The 15,294-nt window shown below is 59.6% G+C and overlaps 1 protein-coding gene across 3 annotated transcripts in view; it reads right to left on the bottom strand.

Annotated features, from left to right (window-relative positions):
• The window catches only part of LOC122488597 (translation initiation factor IF-2-like), a 31,800-nt gene that overhangs the window by 314 nt on the left and 16,192 nt on the right, over nt 1–15,294 (bottom strand). Inside the window, exon 2 of one of the 3 annotated variants that reach the window (XR_006298655.1) lies at nt 8–4,458. The exons of 1 other annotated variant lie outside the window; for it this stretch is intronic. Coding sequence is in view for 1 of the 2 variants with exons in the window: in XM_043590126.1 (XP_043446061.1) it covers nt 4,730–5,845 (1,116 nt within the window). In the remaining variant the exon portion in view is untranslated. One more of the 3 variants, XM_043590126.1, reaches the window with a different exon arrangement.

Genomic DNA, 15,294 nt, shown 5'->3' on the forward strand with positions numbered 1-15,294 from the left:
ATAGGACGAGAGAAGAGAACGAGATAGGTGTGTGTTTAACTGGTGTTCTTGAGTCCGAGTTGGCCACCTGCATGGACGGCGACACCAGGAGGCCTCAGCCCCGGGGAGCAGCCAGCCCAACCCTGGGACCCTGGGTTGAGCACCAACTGCTCCCTTTTTCCATTTTTTCTATTTGACATCATAACCATTACTCACAGCTCAGCAGCATGAAGCACGCTCACACTGTCGTGCCGCCGCCCCCAGCACCCGTCTCCAGAACTTTCCATCTCCCCAGACTGAGACCCTGTCCCCATGAAGCACGGACTCCCCGCCCCCTGCCCCACCCCTGGCTCCCACCGTCCACTCTCTGTCTCTGTGGACGGGACTCCTCTAGGGACCCCCTGTGCGTGGGGTCACGCGGGACGTGTCTGTCTGTGTCCGGCTCCTGTCACCGCGCGCAGTGGCCTCCGGGTCCGTCCACGTGGCGGCAGGCGGCAGGACGTCCTTCCTCCCTGGGGCTGGGTCACGTTCCGGCGTGTGGATGGACACACCGTGTTTGTCCTTCATCCACGGGGGGACCCTGGGGTGTTTCCACCTTTCGGCCGTTGTGAATCATGCTGCCGTGAACGCGGGGGTGCAGGTGTCTGTCTCAGCCCCTGCTTTCCATTCCCCGGGTGCACGCCCGGGATCTGAGTCGCCGGTCACGCGGTGATTCCGTGGGTAACTTTTGAGCAGCTGCCGGCTGCTTTGCACAGCCCTCCCCACTGCATGTTGTCCCCAGCTGCACACAAGGTCAAGTTTCTCCACTGGGCACCGGCTCCCGAGCCAGCCTTGCTGCCGTGGTGTTATTACAGAAGAGATGCTTGCTGAGCCCGTATCTACTACTTTTGCTGTAAATGCGGGCGTGGGCACCGGCCCCCAGCGGGTACGACCCTCTGCGGGACAGCCCGTTTGGAGAGATGCCCGCGTGGGAGCTCCCTGTCGGGGCCAGCTCCGAAGCAACGTTTGGGAGGGTGCCTCCTGTACGATGTGGCTGACCTGCGTCCCCGAGCCTGTGGCCCTGCTGGTGCTCTGCACCAGGTCCGAGTGACCGAGTGTGTGAGTTTCCCGCGGCTGCCACGGCAAATGACCGCACAGAGTGGCTTCAAACAACAGAAATTCGTTCCCACCCAGTTCTGGAGGCCAAAAGTTCAAAATCAGGGTGTCACAGGCTCGCCCTCCCTCTGAAGCCTCCGGGGGATGATCCTCTCCCAGCGTCTGGTGGTTTCCTGGCCATCCCAGGCGCCCCTTGGCTTGTGGACACATTACTCCAATCCTCGTCTCCGCTGACACGTGGCTTCTCTGTGCGTCTGCGTCCAGGTCCCCTCCTCTTATGAGGACACGATCATCAGATTCAGGCCCACCCTGCTCCAGTGTGACCCCATCTTAACTAATTACTTCTGCAAAGACCCTATTTGCAAATAAGGCCCCATTCACAGGTTCCGAGGGTTGGGACACGTGGGGACCTTTGTCTCTGGGGGACACAACTGAACCCACAACACTGAGGGATGAGAAAACCCACCTTCTAGAGATTAGAAGGAATTCACGTAAATGCCAGTGGGAGAAAAAAGTCAAGCAAATTCTTTTTTATTTAAATGTTTATTTATTTAGAGACAGCGAGTGACAGCATGAGAGGGGGAGGGGCCGAGAGAGAGAATCCCAAGCAGGCCCAACGTGGGGCTCAAACTCGATACTGAGAGATCACGACCAGAGCCGATATCAAGAGTTGGTCGCTTAACCGACCGAGCCATCCAGGCGTCCCCAAGCAGATTCTTAGATGACAAGACGTTCTGGCCAGAGGAGCCTGGGCAGGCAGGACGACAGAATACAACGTGAAATCCTGGACGGGATCCGGGAGCTGACAGAAGACGTCACCGGAGAAATGGGTGAAATCCACTTCCTAAGGCTGGGATTTCTGTATGACACAGGCAGGCCGAGTCCGAGGACCCCGAGGGAGCCCGGCAGGACCAGCCGGGAGGGTCCCCGGCTGCACGAGGGGTAGAAACCAAGCACACTGCCATTGTCCTGGAACACGTCTGGGATCCGGGTCTTTTCAGGTGCCATCAGGTGTCTGGGGGCGAGGAGGAAAGTAGAGAGCAACCACCACGAACTTCCTCGCCTCCCCCATGGAGTGGGAACAGACCTCTGGCTTACTCGGATGCAACGGTTGCTACGGAGCGGGAGTCGCTGGGGCTGAGCAGAGAAACGGCAGAGACGCGGCCTTTCTGAACCTGAGCCCATGGCTCCAGAACTAGTGGTGTGCCGGGGCCACTTCCTGGAGGGAAGGTCAGGTGTGGACGTGGGGCGGGGGGAGCAAATCATTCGGAAATAAAAAGCTCACTTAGAAAACACGGGCCAGGGTCATTCTTGAACCATAACGTCCTAGAAGAAATTCCACATAGGGATATTTTTTTAATCCTGGGGTGAGAGAATCGCTCGGGAGCACGCTCTAGAAGCCAGAAACCATAGGCAGAAACCGTCCGCGATCTGACCGTCGATCGACATGTTTAAAACCAATTACACATACGGGTGCACGGTGAATATCCTGAATTGAGAACACCTCTTGTAAATCATCAAGGACCAAGCCAAAAAAAAAAAAAAAAAAAAAGAGCAGAGTGTGAAAATGCAGCTCTTAGCAGCGGGATGAGCGGGCAGGGGCCTTCGGCACTGGCGACCGAAGAGCTCGCCCGAAGGGAGACGGCGTTTGTGTTCCGTTTTGTTTTTCCGGGAAGGGGTGGCCGTGTGGCTGATGAAGCTTTAAGCCGGTCACAGCGTGTATTCATCGTTCACACTTATATAGGTGAGCCCCACGCCGATATAAAGCGTAACTTTTTACTAACGGTCCGTATAATCTATTGTAAAAAGTTTAAATTATGCCGCGTCAAGGAAGCCGGGCGGAGGAAGACAAACCCTGTGTGATCTCACTCCTGCGTGGAATCTGAAACAGAAACCGAGCTCAGGGGGCACAGAGAACAGACTGGCGGATGCCAGAGGCGGGGGCGCGGGAAACGGGTGACGGGGCTCGACAGGTGCAGACTTGCAGTTACAAAGTGAGGAGGTCACCTGTCACGTGCGGGATAGGTGATGAGACTGTATTGTGAATTCGAAAGCTGCTAAGAGAGCACGGCCTGGAGAAGACGGTGTGCACCTGTGCGTGGTGACGGGCGCCGACCAGGCCCGCTGACGTCGGTTGGCCACGTACACGAACACCAAGTCATTGTGTTGTGTGCCTGAGACTAGTACGGTGTCACGTGTCCATTATATCTCAGGTTGCAAACAAAACCCAAAAAACAAAAAAAAACACGCAACAGAAAAGAAAGTTTAAATGCACCGGAGGGCTCGTGGCATGCACGTCAATGTGTGCGTGTTCCAGGCCCAGCGACTCCACTTCTAGAAACACGTCATCCGGGAGTCACCCCCTTCAAGGATGTGCTCTGTGCGTCTAGCGCCCGTGTCCCCGCCGGCAGCCAGAACAGCCCGCGCTCACCTTCGGGATGACACTTTCATGTGGAGGGATCCCGAGGGGCCGCTCTAAACGAGAACGCACGTCCGTATCCGGGGACAAAGGGAAGAAACGGCCCATCCGACGGCGTGGGAAACAGGCCGTGACCCGGCAACTGCCCGATTCGTCCCTGGCATTCACCCCAGAGAAGTGAGACTTTCGTATCCGCTCAGAGCCCGCGCACGAACACGACGGCCCCCGACGGGCACCGACCCAGGGGCCCCTCAGTAAGCCAGCCGGCACCCGCACGCCGTGGAAAACCGCCTGGCGAGACAAAGGCCACACTGCGGAGGGGCAACAGCCGGGTGGGCCCTCGGGGCTTGTGCTCCACGGGAGAAGCGCATCTCCAAGGGCGGGGAGAGAACATTCTCACGATGACAGACTCATGCACACGGACAGCAGATCCGTGGGGCCCGGCGGTGGGGGGGGGGGGTGGCAACGGGGCAGCTGGGGGGGCTCTCCGCGGTGACAGGAACCCTCCGTATCCTGACGGGGTGCCGGGCACACACGCGGACACGCGGCACAGCGGCTCAGAGCTCCGGCCACCCCGTGCCGGCCCCGCACTAGGCGTCAGCGCGGACGGAGGGGGCGCCGGGTGTAGGGGCTTCCCTGTACGCCCTTTGCGAGTGCCCGTGAACCTGTGGTCATTTCTAAAGAAAGAGTAAAAAACAAACAAACAAAAAAAACCTTCAGCAGCACGGAAAAAAAAACGATCCCATTCGCATAAAACCACAAACTCCCTGAGGACGCTCACGGGATGCTGACATCGGTCCACTGTGGGGCCGCGTCTCCTGGTGTCTCTTCCCTCCTCCTTTGTCCATTTCGGAGTTAAAAAAAAAAAAATGTTGTTCAGGGCGCCAGGCCGGCTCAGTCAGTGGAGCGCATGACTCTTGATCTCGGGGTTGTGCGTTTGAGCCCCATGTTGGGCGTGGAAATTACTTAAAAAAAAATATGAAGAAAAAAAATTTTAAGGAGAACGTATTCTTACGATACAAAAAAAAAAAAAAAACAGTTCAACATTTTTGGGAGACGTCCGCCCGTATTCCGGGAGACGGTGTGCTAGGTTTTCAGCGCGCCGGGTGGTTGCACGGTCGCGTCATTGTCTGTGGTCCCCGGACCCAGCGGTCTGTGATTTTACAGTTGTCACTGTTTCTCACAGGAGGGTCACGCGAGGGCAGCGCTAACCCCTGCTCTGACAGGGAATTAGTGTCAGAGCCGGCCCGGGGCCGGGACCTGCTCCCGGACCCCTGCCCTGTCGCCTCCCCGTGCCGACCGACCCCCGGCCCCCGCGGTGCCTCGCGGGCGCTGGCAGAACACTGGTGGCCTTCTTGCCGCTACGAACACGCCGAGAACGTGAAAGACGGGAAGGCGCCCACGCCGCCCGCGCGGTTCTCGGCGCACAGGCGTCCACCGGACCCACGCTGGCCCCGAGCGGGCGCATCTGCCCGTGTCCACGCCTCCGGCCCGGTGCTCACGGACCACCTTTCTTTCCCCCGACGATGGATGTGTACCCCGTGCGTCACTTGGCCCCGCTGACCGTCGCAACCTTTCCCCACGCATCCTGTCCCGTCCTCCCCGCCGGGCCGCGGTCTGCCTTCGCAGCCCTGCCCCCCTGCGCCCGGCGTCCGGCTCTGGACAGACGTCACCTCCTGGAGGAACGGAGCCCCGCGCTCGGCCAGGCCGGAGGTGACCTGTCCGCGGTGGCTGACTTAAAAGTCCCCGAAGGCAGGCTGCTACCCCAAGCTCCCGTGACTGCCGTCGGGCTGGCGTCCTTCTCCGCAGGTCAGTGGTCAGCGTTAGCTGCCTGAGCTCCGCCTCCCTCCCCCCGGGGCTCCTCTCCCCGGCCCGGGCTGTGCTCCATCCGTGGGCTCCTCTCCCCGGGCCCCGGCTCTCGTCCGGCTCCGGCCAGGCCGGCCGCCCTGCGCGCGCTTCCCTGGGGGGTGTTGGAGGCGTGGGGCTCACGTGGTGCCGCCGCCGCCTCTCGGGACCCTGCTTTCTCGAGGGCCCCGGGACCGCCCCACGTGCCGAGCGCTCGGAAGCAGAGGGACGGGCGGCGGGGGGTAGGTGCCAGGCGGCTGTCCAACCTGTCCCTTGCCCAGGCAGCCCCCCAGGCCGGAGGGCCGCCTGCCCACTCCTCCCACGCGCAAGGAACGCCGTGTCTTGTTCTGAGTGTGTTTTCTTTGGCTCCAAGCAGAGTGCTGCCTTCCTTGCCCTTCTGGAAATTTCCCCCTGCAAACTATAGTGAAGTCTTAAGACCAAAACCCGGAAAACCCCAACAAACCCTCCACTCGGTAACCCACGGGAAGCAGGGAGAACCTTCTCCATCCTGGCGCTGACGGGACGGCAGACGGGTGTCCCTGTTGGGGAGGGAGGCCGCGGTGGGGTCAGGGGGTGGAAGTCAGGAGGGTGGGATGGAACGAGTGACAAGGGGCAAGCCGAGGGCCCCACATCCAGCCCCGGGACACTCACTGTGGGGCCACCCTCTCCGAGCTGCCTTAGGCCCCAGCTCTGACCCGTCTCGGTTCCAGGGCCCAGTGCTCAGCAGGACCTTCTCCCAAAAAGCTGTGCTGACTGCCCGCGGGGATGCCGGGCCCCACGAGTCCTGGGGGGGGGGCAGGGCAGGGCACAATGGGCCCGCTGAACCCTCCCACGGTTCCGGTTCTCCTGAAATTGGATGGACACGGCTGCAGAAAGCCTCAGCCTCTCACACGGCCAGCCGGTGGTGCACAAAGCGGGCTGTCGTCCCACGTTTTCTGCTGTCCCTGCCTGTTGTCTGCTGTCCCCAGGGCCACTGTGGAAATCGGGGGCCGAGAGCCCTTCCAGCCAGGCAGGCTCCCTTTGTCCCTGTTTTGTGTGTCATTTTGGGGAGACAATAGGGGACACTTTCCTTTCCACCCTCCGGACAAGGCCTGGTAACAGCTCTCTGCCGACGGCGGTCACGGTCGCACCCTCTTGCGTCTGGGTACTTGAGGGCTCTCTAGGGAGAAGGGGGGCCAGCTCCCGGCCTTGCACCCGCTCCTTCCCCCTGCGGGCTCTGCGGGGACTGGCTGTCCCGCCCAGCAGAATCCTGAACCGTGACCAGTGTCTATTTCCCCTTGGGGTCACCGGGTCTCCCTCGAGGGCAAGCGTCTGCAGACGCCGTAGCCGCTAACCGGCCGCGAGAGCAGCTGGACGCAGGAGATGGCTTCGGGCCGAGGGGCGCGAGGTGGAAACCCTGGCAAATACCCGAGAGCCGCAGCCTGGGCTGGCCGGACCGGCGTCGGGTGGGATACGGGCCCTGAACCCACAGCCCGGCAGCCCAGCTCAGGGCCATCTCCGTGGAGCTGCCTGAGGCAACACTGTGGAGAATGCAGCATTCAGCCGACTGGAAGACAAGCGGGCAGACACATCTTGGGGGACCGTCCAGGGCAAAGACTCACGGGCGGCAGGAAGCCAGAGCGAGTATCTTACCTGCAAAAGAAAAAGTCAGTCGGTTCTGGAAACTACCAGGGTCAGCCCATTTCCCAACCCGGGCTCGTGTGGGGCGGCCGCGCTCTGCTCCTCGCCTCTGCAGCCCACCCTCCCTCTCACGGGTCCGACTCGGACACTGGGGGTCCGCTGCCCCGTGGCCCCCAGAGGGCCGGGCTGCGCTCCTCTGCCTCAGGGGCGGTCCTGTTTCATCCGACCAGGGACGGGGCGGGGGGAGGGGGCAGGAGGACAGATGCCGGTTGCGTGGGCCCTGCTTGCAAACAGGACGGGTTTCTGTGCCGAGAGGGGGTGGCAGAGCCTGGAAGGCGCCGTGCGCACACCCGGGGTGGTCCCCGTTGGCCGTGAAGTCCTAGGTGGGGGTGTCGTGGCCCCCTGCCTGGACCTCAGATCGCCCCACCTGGAGGGCATCTTCCAGCCTGGCTAAACAGGGCTTTGTGAGGGCGGCTGGTGTCCCCGATCCTGTGGAATGCCCTGGCTCCTGGGACAAATTCCCCCTCTAGGTTTATTTTTTTGAGAGAGAGAGAGGGAGAGCGAGCGAGTGTACATGCGTGCTCGGGGAAGGGGCAGAGAGGAGACAAACTCCCCCTCTAACATCGTCCCTGAAGTCTTTTTTAAAATCAAGGTGAAATTTCCGTAACATAATCATCTTAAAGCCAACAATTTAGTGACGTCTCGTACATCTGAAAGGTTGTGCCACCACCACCTCTATCTAGTTCCAGAACATTCCATCACCCCAAAAGGAGAGCCCGGCCGCATTAGCAGTCACTCCCCCTCCCCAGCCCTTGGTGCCCAAGAACCCACTTTCTGCTCGTGTGGACTGGCCTGTCGCGACATCTCACATCAGCGAGATCACTTTGCGTAAGGAGGTCCCAAATACCGCACGGCACATACTTACGCTAAAAGTTATCTGTTTTTATCTCAAACGTTCTGCTGGTCGTCCTGGATCCTTACTCTACCCCCAGCCGCCCATCTGGACGGGGCTGGTGGCTGCCACTCTCCTAGAGCGGGGCCCCTGCTCACCTTTGGGACTCTCCCAGCACGCGTCTGTGCCACAAGCAGCCCCACCCCCACCCCAGGGCCCAGTCTCAGCTGTGGAGACTGGGGGCCGTTCCTGTTGGGGGGGTGTCACTTCTGCTCTCCCGGAGTTTATCTGAAAAGCCGAGGGCGTGAGCCTTGGCCAGCCCCGTTCTCTGTGCACCTGCGAGGGGGTGGGGGGGACACGGCTCCTGAAGGCCCTGGCCTGTGGAAGTCTGGCCGCCGGCTGCGGCGGGAGCCACCCAGCTGCCATGGTGGGCACAGGTCTGGACACACGGCTCATCCCGTGCTGACGAAGCTTCTGCGCACGGCCGGGAAGAACCAGGCTCCTGGCCCACCCAGGGCTGACCCAGGTACGCAAAAGGCAGCAGAGAAACCTGCTTCTCGAATCAAATGCTGAGTGAAACACATCATTTGCCTGGAGGTGAAAACGTCAATAGTCTCAAAGCCACAGTGGGTGACGAGGGAGACGGATGTCCGTGTGCTGCCCGGGGCCTGGGATGTGTCACCGCTGCCCGTGGCACCGAGGGACACCCCTCCCCCCCACGTCTCAGTACAGGCCTGGAGCCACCACCCCAACGTTCAGGCTGGCGGCCTCTGGTCGCTGCGAAGGTGGAGGGCAGCGAGAGGCAGGCGGTTTCTGGTTCCAGGGGACTGGCTGTGCAGTATAAGCCCTCAGCTCTGAGACCCAGCGTGTCCCAAAGCGACCCCCAGGCGCCCCCAGGGACCCACAGGGCTCACTGCTTCCCAGGCCGAGGAATGCTGTGCTTTGAAAGCGTTTTCTGATCTTTCATCATCATTGCTCTTATTACTAGGCTTTAATCTTTGGGACAGTCTCAGACTCACAGAAAAGCTGTGGGGATGGCACAGAGCCCCTGGTCACACCCAGGCCCCTCGAGGGTTCGGCTTCTCTGCCACCGCTGACGGCCGGCCGGGCTGCTGTGTTACTGCTCAGAGGCCCTCAGTCTCCCTGCGGCCCCTCTCTGCCCCAGGACCTGTTGGGATCCCCCACGACGTCTCCACAGGCCCCTCCGGCTGAGACCTTGTTTTTACGCTGAGGACGGCTTGGAGGAGAGCCGGTCAGTGATTTCACGGGATGCCCCCTACTGAGGTTTGTCCGGTGCTGCTCTCACGGTCGGGCCGGGTCGTGGGTTTGGGAGGAAGATCAACATACCACACAAATCAAGCGTCCGTGAAGAATTTTTCGAATTACAAAATTCTTGAATGATGGAGGTTTCTTAGAGAACGAAACTCAGAGAAGAGAATACACCCACTGAATCACACACACACGTACATACGGAACGCGTGCGTACGTAGGTTTGCATACGCGCGTTTTAAAAGTAAAACATCCACTTAAAAAAATTAAGACCGTATCACAGCACTGTTTTCTCAGAAACATCTTTATGGAGATATAATTCACATTCTGTACAGGTCGCCCGGTTAGAATGTACAATCCAATGATTTTTGAAATACCGTACCGTTAATTGTTCCAACACGGTGGTAGAACGCACGTAACACACAATTGCCATTTGAACCACCGTCCGGTGTGCGATTCGGGGGCGTTCGTTACAGTCCCGGTGTCCCTCGGCACCCGGCCCGGTCCCGCGGCCGGTCTCCCGGGGCAGCTACCAGCCACGCAGCAGATGCCTGACAACGTGGTTTTTGTTTTTAATTTGCCAGAGAGCGTAAAGATGTCGGGCCTCCCGAGCTCATCAGCCACCTGTAATTCCTTCCTTACCGATCTTCCGATAATCTTTCTGGAACGGGCCCTTGTTTCTCGGCCTGACGGGGCTCTCCGGAACACGGTTCATCAGCCTTTTCCCGCAAAATCCTGCAGACGTGTTTCCAGACTGGGGAGCAGCACGCGCGTGTCCGTCGCTGCCCCTCTGTGCAACCAGGGCCCCGCTCCCTGTCCCTGGGAAGTAGGTCAGGGTCTCAGTTCCTGGTCTACTCCCAAGGAATGTGAGCTGCTAAGACGGTGAAAACAACTGGAAACCACTGGACAAAAAAAAGCACAATCGGTTTCACATCAGTGCGAGAGGGGGCGGGCACTACGGGAGCCGCCCGGCGACTCCGGGCACCCACCCCAGGCCCACGCTCACGGCTTCTTCCTTGAAAGCCGCCTGCCACTTCCACGGTGGCTCCCTGGTCCCCCGACTCGGCTACCAGCAGAATGGGCTTTCTACAGGCAGGTTTTGTCTCTTGGCTGTTTAGAACAGGCTGCCATCGAAGCATGGGGTCCTCTGACGGGGAGTGAGCTCAGGGGTGATTCCTAAGCCTGGTGTCTCTGGACTCCTCATCTGTGTGGTTCCCTAGCAGAGAAGGCTTTTCAGTTTTCCACACAAGCCATCATAAACTCGGTGGCTTAAAATCACAGACATTGATTCTCTGACGGTCCCGGAGCCATTAGTCCCAACACCCAGGCGTGGGCAGGGCTGGATTCCCTCGGGACCCCAGGGAGCCCCGTCTCCTCCCTTTCCCGGCTCCCGGAGGCGCCGCGTCCTGGGCCGGTGGCCCCTCCTCATCCTCGTGGCCAGCGGCTCGGGGTCGGGGTCTGCCCATCTCTCTGCCTCCCTCTTCGTGAGGACCTCATGAGGACGCCGGGCCCCCCGGGCACCCAGGGTCACCTCACCCCCACTTCGGGGCCTTGACTTGCTCCCACCTGCAAAGTCCTTCTGCCCTGTGAGGCGGCACGTCCCAGGCCCTGACACCAGGATGGGGGCGTCTCTGGGACTGTGTTCTAAGCCCACTCAGTGAAATGGGAGCATTCTCTTTCCCTCTGGGCTCTCAGCACAGATCTCACGTGCCCAAGACAAGCTGTACAGACAGGTTTGAATGAGCCGGTGGCCAGGAGGGTCCGGGGAAGGCTCGGAGTGGCCGGGGGCAGATACAGAGAACCCCTCCGGCCCTAGGCCTCCTCCAGGGGCCCACACAGAGGCCTGGGTTGCCTCAGAGGTGGGGGCCTGGCTCGGTCTCAGACACCACAGATGAGCATCGTGAGAACAGATCGGCAGCAAAGCCACTCCTGGACCCAGGCCACGTAGGCTCCCAGGCTCTGGAAAACCTGCTGATAGAAAAGCTACATCCACGTGTGCCCGAGTGGGGGGACCAGGCAGCCGCTGCGGAGGTGCCGAGCGGCCGTTTAAGGAGGAAGCCGTGAGCACAGGGTTAGGGCCGGTGATTGAGGACCCCTGGGCTCAGCACTCTCCCCTCTCTTGGTCCCGTGTGTGCGTTTCGGGCTCTTCGGGGGCTACCGGTCACTGGGCTGCTCTCGCCTCGCTGCCGGCCGGCTGAAGACAGAAGCAGGCTTCTGAGGGGTGAGAATCTGTCACCGCTGCACACAAAGCCAGCGGCAGAGGCACCCGGAAGGAGGGCCAAGCTCCGGGCAGGCGCCCTCAAACCGCACAGTGGAAGGCGAGGGCCGGTCATCTAGACCCGGGATGCGAGGATGGGCACCGGAACCCTTGTCCGGCCAACGGGAAGGAGTGGGCAGGGCATCCAGCAAGCGGCGTGGAGATCCTGAGATGCCCACATCCCACGCGTGAGAAATCACGTGGGCACACAGAGCTGCGAGGAAAGCGGGGCCTCCAGCCATGCGCCCCGGGAGAAGGGAAGAGAACGCTTGGGGACACGGCAGCCTGCGTTGGTATGAACTGTGTATGTATTTGTGTCCTTAGAGTCTGGGTCTTGTTATGGGTTGTGTCGTGTCCTCCCCCCAGATCCGTATGTCGAAGTCCTGACCCTCAGACCTCAGAAGGGGACCTTATTTGGGAATAGGGTTGTTGCAGGTATAGTTAGTTGGGGTGAGGTCCCGCTGGAGTAGGGTGGGCCCTAAAGCAATGACTGGCGTCCTTCGAAAAAGGGGACGTTGGGACTCGCTAGCAGGGAGAAGCCCCGCGAAGATGGGGCCGAGATGGGGTGATGCTTCTTCAGGCCAAGGAGCGCCAAGATTGCAGTGATCCCCCCAGTGGTGCTGGGAGAGCCTGAGGCAGATTCTCCGTCAGCAGGAACAGCCCTGTGACACCTTCATCTTGGACTTGTGGCTCCAGAGCCGGGACAGAATAAATGACCGCCATTTGGGCCGCCTGGCCAGTGGTGCTTCGTTACAGCTGCCCCAGGTAACCAACACAGGTATCTATTTTTATGAATAATAAGTTACTCGTAGGGGGCCTGGGTGGAGGGGCGCCTGGGTGGCGCAGTCGGTTGAGCGTCCGACTTCAGCTCAGGTCATGAGCTCACAGCTTGTGGGTTCGAGCCCCGCGTCGGGCTCTGTGCTGACAGCTCGGAGCCTGGAGCCGGCTTCGGATCCTGTGTCTCCCTCTCTCTCTGCCCCTAACCCACTCACATCCTGTCTCTCTCTCTCTCTCAAAAATACAGAAACATTAAACAAATGAAAAACGTAATAAACTACTTGTAGAAGTAAGACCTGCTCCTCGTCCACGTTCAGACTCTCAGCAAGCAAACCACTAAACGGCTGGGGGGGCGGCAGCGCACGGAGGCGGCTGGGACCGGTGCTCCGGTGCGTCAGGGAGTGTGGCCCCGAGGACGCCGCTGCGCAGAGCCCCCCACCCCCTCCCCCACGCCCCCGCCTCTCGCCGGGTCTCGTCAGGGCTCTCTGCAGTGCAGGCAGAAGGCCCTTCTCCATAGGAGCTGACCGAAGAACGTTCTGGGAGACCAACCCTGGGAGGCAGTGATCCACCAGCGGACACCTCGTGACAGGGAAAAGGCCGCCCAGCCCTTCGGTTGTGCGGGGGGGAAAGCCACGCACTGGCCTCGGGCTCCCCAGGCGGAGAACCGCGCGCAGCTCCGAGACCCCGGGCCTCCCTTGGGGTTGCTCTGAGGTCGATCCCCGCCTCCCCTGCAGGGGTGGCCCTGGCCTCCCCGTTCGTTTCCCCCAGGTCTTCCCTCGGGTCCTTGTCCTCACGTGTCTCAAACCGTTTCTCAAGGCCACGTCCACTTCTCTTGCTGCTCTGGGGTGAATGCTGAGTTTTGGAGAGCTGTCCCGCGGACAGTAAAACCGCGAAGACGGCGCGGAGAGCTCTCGTGGTCCCCACCGCCCGTTTCCCGTACTCCTGACACCTGGCCTCGGCGTGGTACGTTTGTCACAAGTAGCGAATCGATGTCGCTACTCCATTCCTGACTCAGGTCCACACTCTATCCAGACTTCCTGTTTCCTGTCATGTCCTTCTCTGTCCCAGGCCCTCTCCACCCCGGGACCCCACGTGACATCAGGTGTCACATCTCTGTTGGCCCCTCTGGGCTGAGACCGTTTCTCAGGCTCATTTCGGCGCCCTGGGCGGTGGCGTTTTGCAGGACGCCGCTCTGCCGGGGCTCGGCTCGTGTTCCCACGGTTAGACTGGGGTGGCCGTTTCGGGCAGGACCCCCTGGCCCACCCCCGTTTCCGTGGGTGGTTCCGCGAACTTCTGGGGGCACGCAAGTTGCCCTCCTGGACCGAGGCCAGGACGCACCCCACGCTTCTCGCATACTTCCCCGTGCTGATAACCGAGGCGCTTTGGTTTCCTAGAGTTATTCAGTGTTGCAGTTTTGCGTTTTACTCATATTTATGACCTTTAAAAATTGAAGGATACTGCCTGTGTCTGTAATCCTCACTGAAATGTCTACTTTGCCCTGGTTTTCAACTTCAAATAAAAGGAATCATACTCTGAAAAAACAAAGGAAAACCTCAGATCCCAGAGCCTGAAAACAAAAAGTAACATCTCTGTGTCCTTAAAAAATACTCAAACGTTCTGGTCATTCGTATATATACTTTGAAATGTATGCCCTGTCTGGAATTTCAGAGGTAAATACTTTTAATAGCTGGTGGCTTTTCTCTAGGACCATTTTAGAATACACTGTATGGGTTTTTTAAGCTGAAAAAAGACAGGACATCAGCTGAGACCCTTTAGTGGAGACCCGCCCACGGCAGCGGTGCTCACTGGGCAGTCCCGCCCCAGGGACAGCAGGTGGCGTCTGGGACGGCTGTGGTCATCAAGACCACTTGGGGGGGGGGGAGCCGGCGATGCCCAGATGCCCTGATGGCAGCACTGCCGAGGGGGGAGACCCTGCCCCACTGACGGAGTGTCCTGTGTGTGTCCGCACCCACATTTCCCTTTTATAAAATCACTATCATTGGATTGGGGACCGTCCAAGCTCCAGGGTGACGTCACCTGAACTAATTACATCCGCGTGGCCCTATTCCTAAATAAAGTTCTGTTCCGAAGTCTCGGACTCCAACCTGTGAGCTCGGAGGTCACAGCTGGAGCCCCTGCGCTGTGCACGTCTGACCCCCTGCCTCTGTGCTGTCAAGTCAAGCACCGTGTCGGGGTCCCTCAGGGCCCAGGCCTGTCTTCCCTGTGCGTCTCTGCGTGGGGACCACCTGCTTTGGGAGGAGGGGACGGCACTTAGAAGCTCCCTTTCAACTCACTACCTCCAACCTGCAACTGCACCGTTTAAGGAGCCGGCACAGACCCTGATCCCAGAAGGCACAGTCCTGCCGTGGCCCCGCACAGGCCTCGTGCCTGCTGCCTGTCCCCCAGGTACCGAGACAGCGTCCTGACAGACGGGCTCCCTGAACGCCGCCCTTCCCTGATGCTTTGCACTTCCGGGCCCCCCAAAAAGAGCACGGGGTGCGGCAGCTGTGGGACCCACCGGCTCCGGGGTGCCGCGAGCACAGGGGGGCTTCACTGCAAGCCACAGCCCCTCTCAGCTGTTGCCTCCTTTCGCCCGGAGGACTGGGTTCCATCGAGTCCGCATTTCAGAACAAACAGCGTTTTCCTGATGCTTCCGGAACCTTTGGTTCTCCAGTGGAATATTAACACCCTCCTTCTTTCTAGCAAGGACACAGGGAGTCTGTCTCCCGTGTAGGGGACTCTGGCCTTGACGTGGGTTTGCAGAAACACAACATTCTGTGGAGTTTTTATTTATTTTTAGCTTATTTTTTTAGTAATCTCCACACCCAACGTGGGGCTCAAACTCACGGCCCTGAGACCAAGAGTCACGTGCTCCTCCGAATGAGCCAGCCAGGCGCCCCTGGAGTTACGGTTTTTAAAACATTTTATTGACCAGTTTCACATTCAGAGAATGAAATTTTGGATGCTAAGGAGACCGATGCTTCCTGACCATGTGTTTCACTTCATTTTCGGAAGACTGTAAGTGAGTTCATCTGGTCTCTATTAAAAGAATTAAAAAGCCTAAACACACTACAGTTTGCCTCATAAGCTGACCCACAGGCTGTGGCAAATATGAAATACAAGTCAACTAAAACAGACGCT

This window comes from Prionailurus bengalensis, chromosome A2 (assembly GCF_016509475.1).
Source record: "Prionailurus bengalensis isolate Pbe53 chromosome A2, Fcat_Pben_1.1_paternal_pri, whole genome shotgun sequence".
NCBI classification, from domain to species: domain Eukaryota; kingdom Metazoa; phylum Chordata; class Mammalia; order Carnivora; family Felidae; genus Prionailurus; species Prionailurus bengalensis.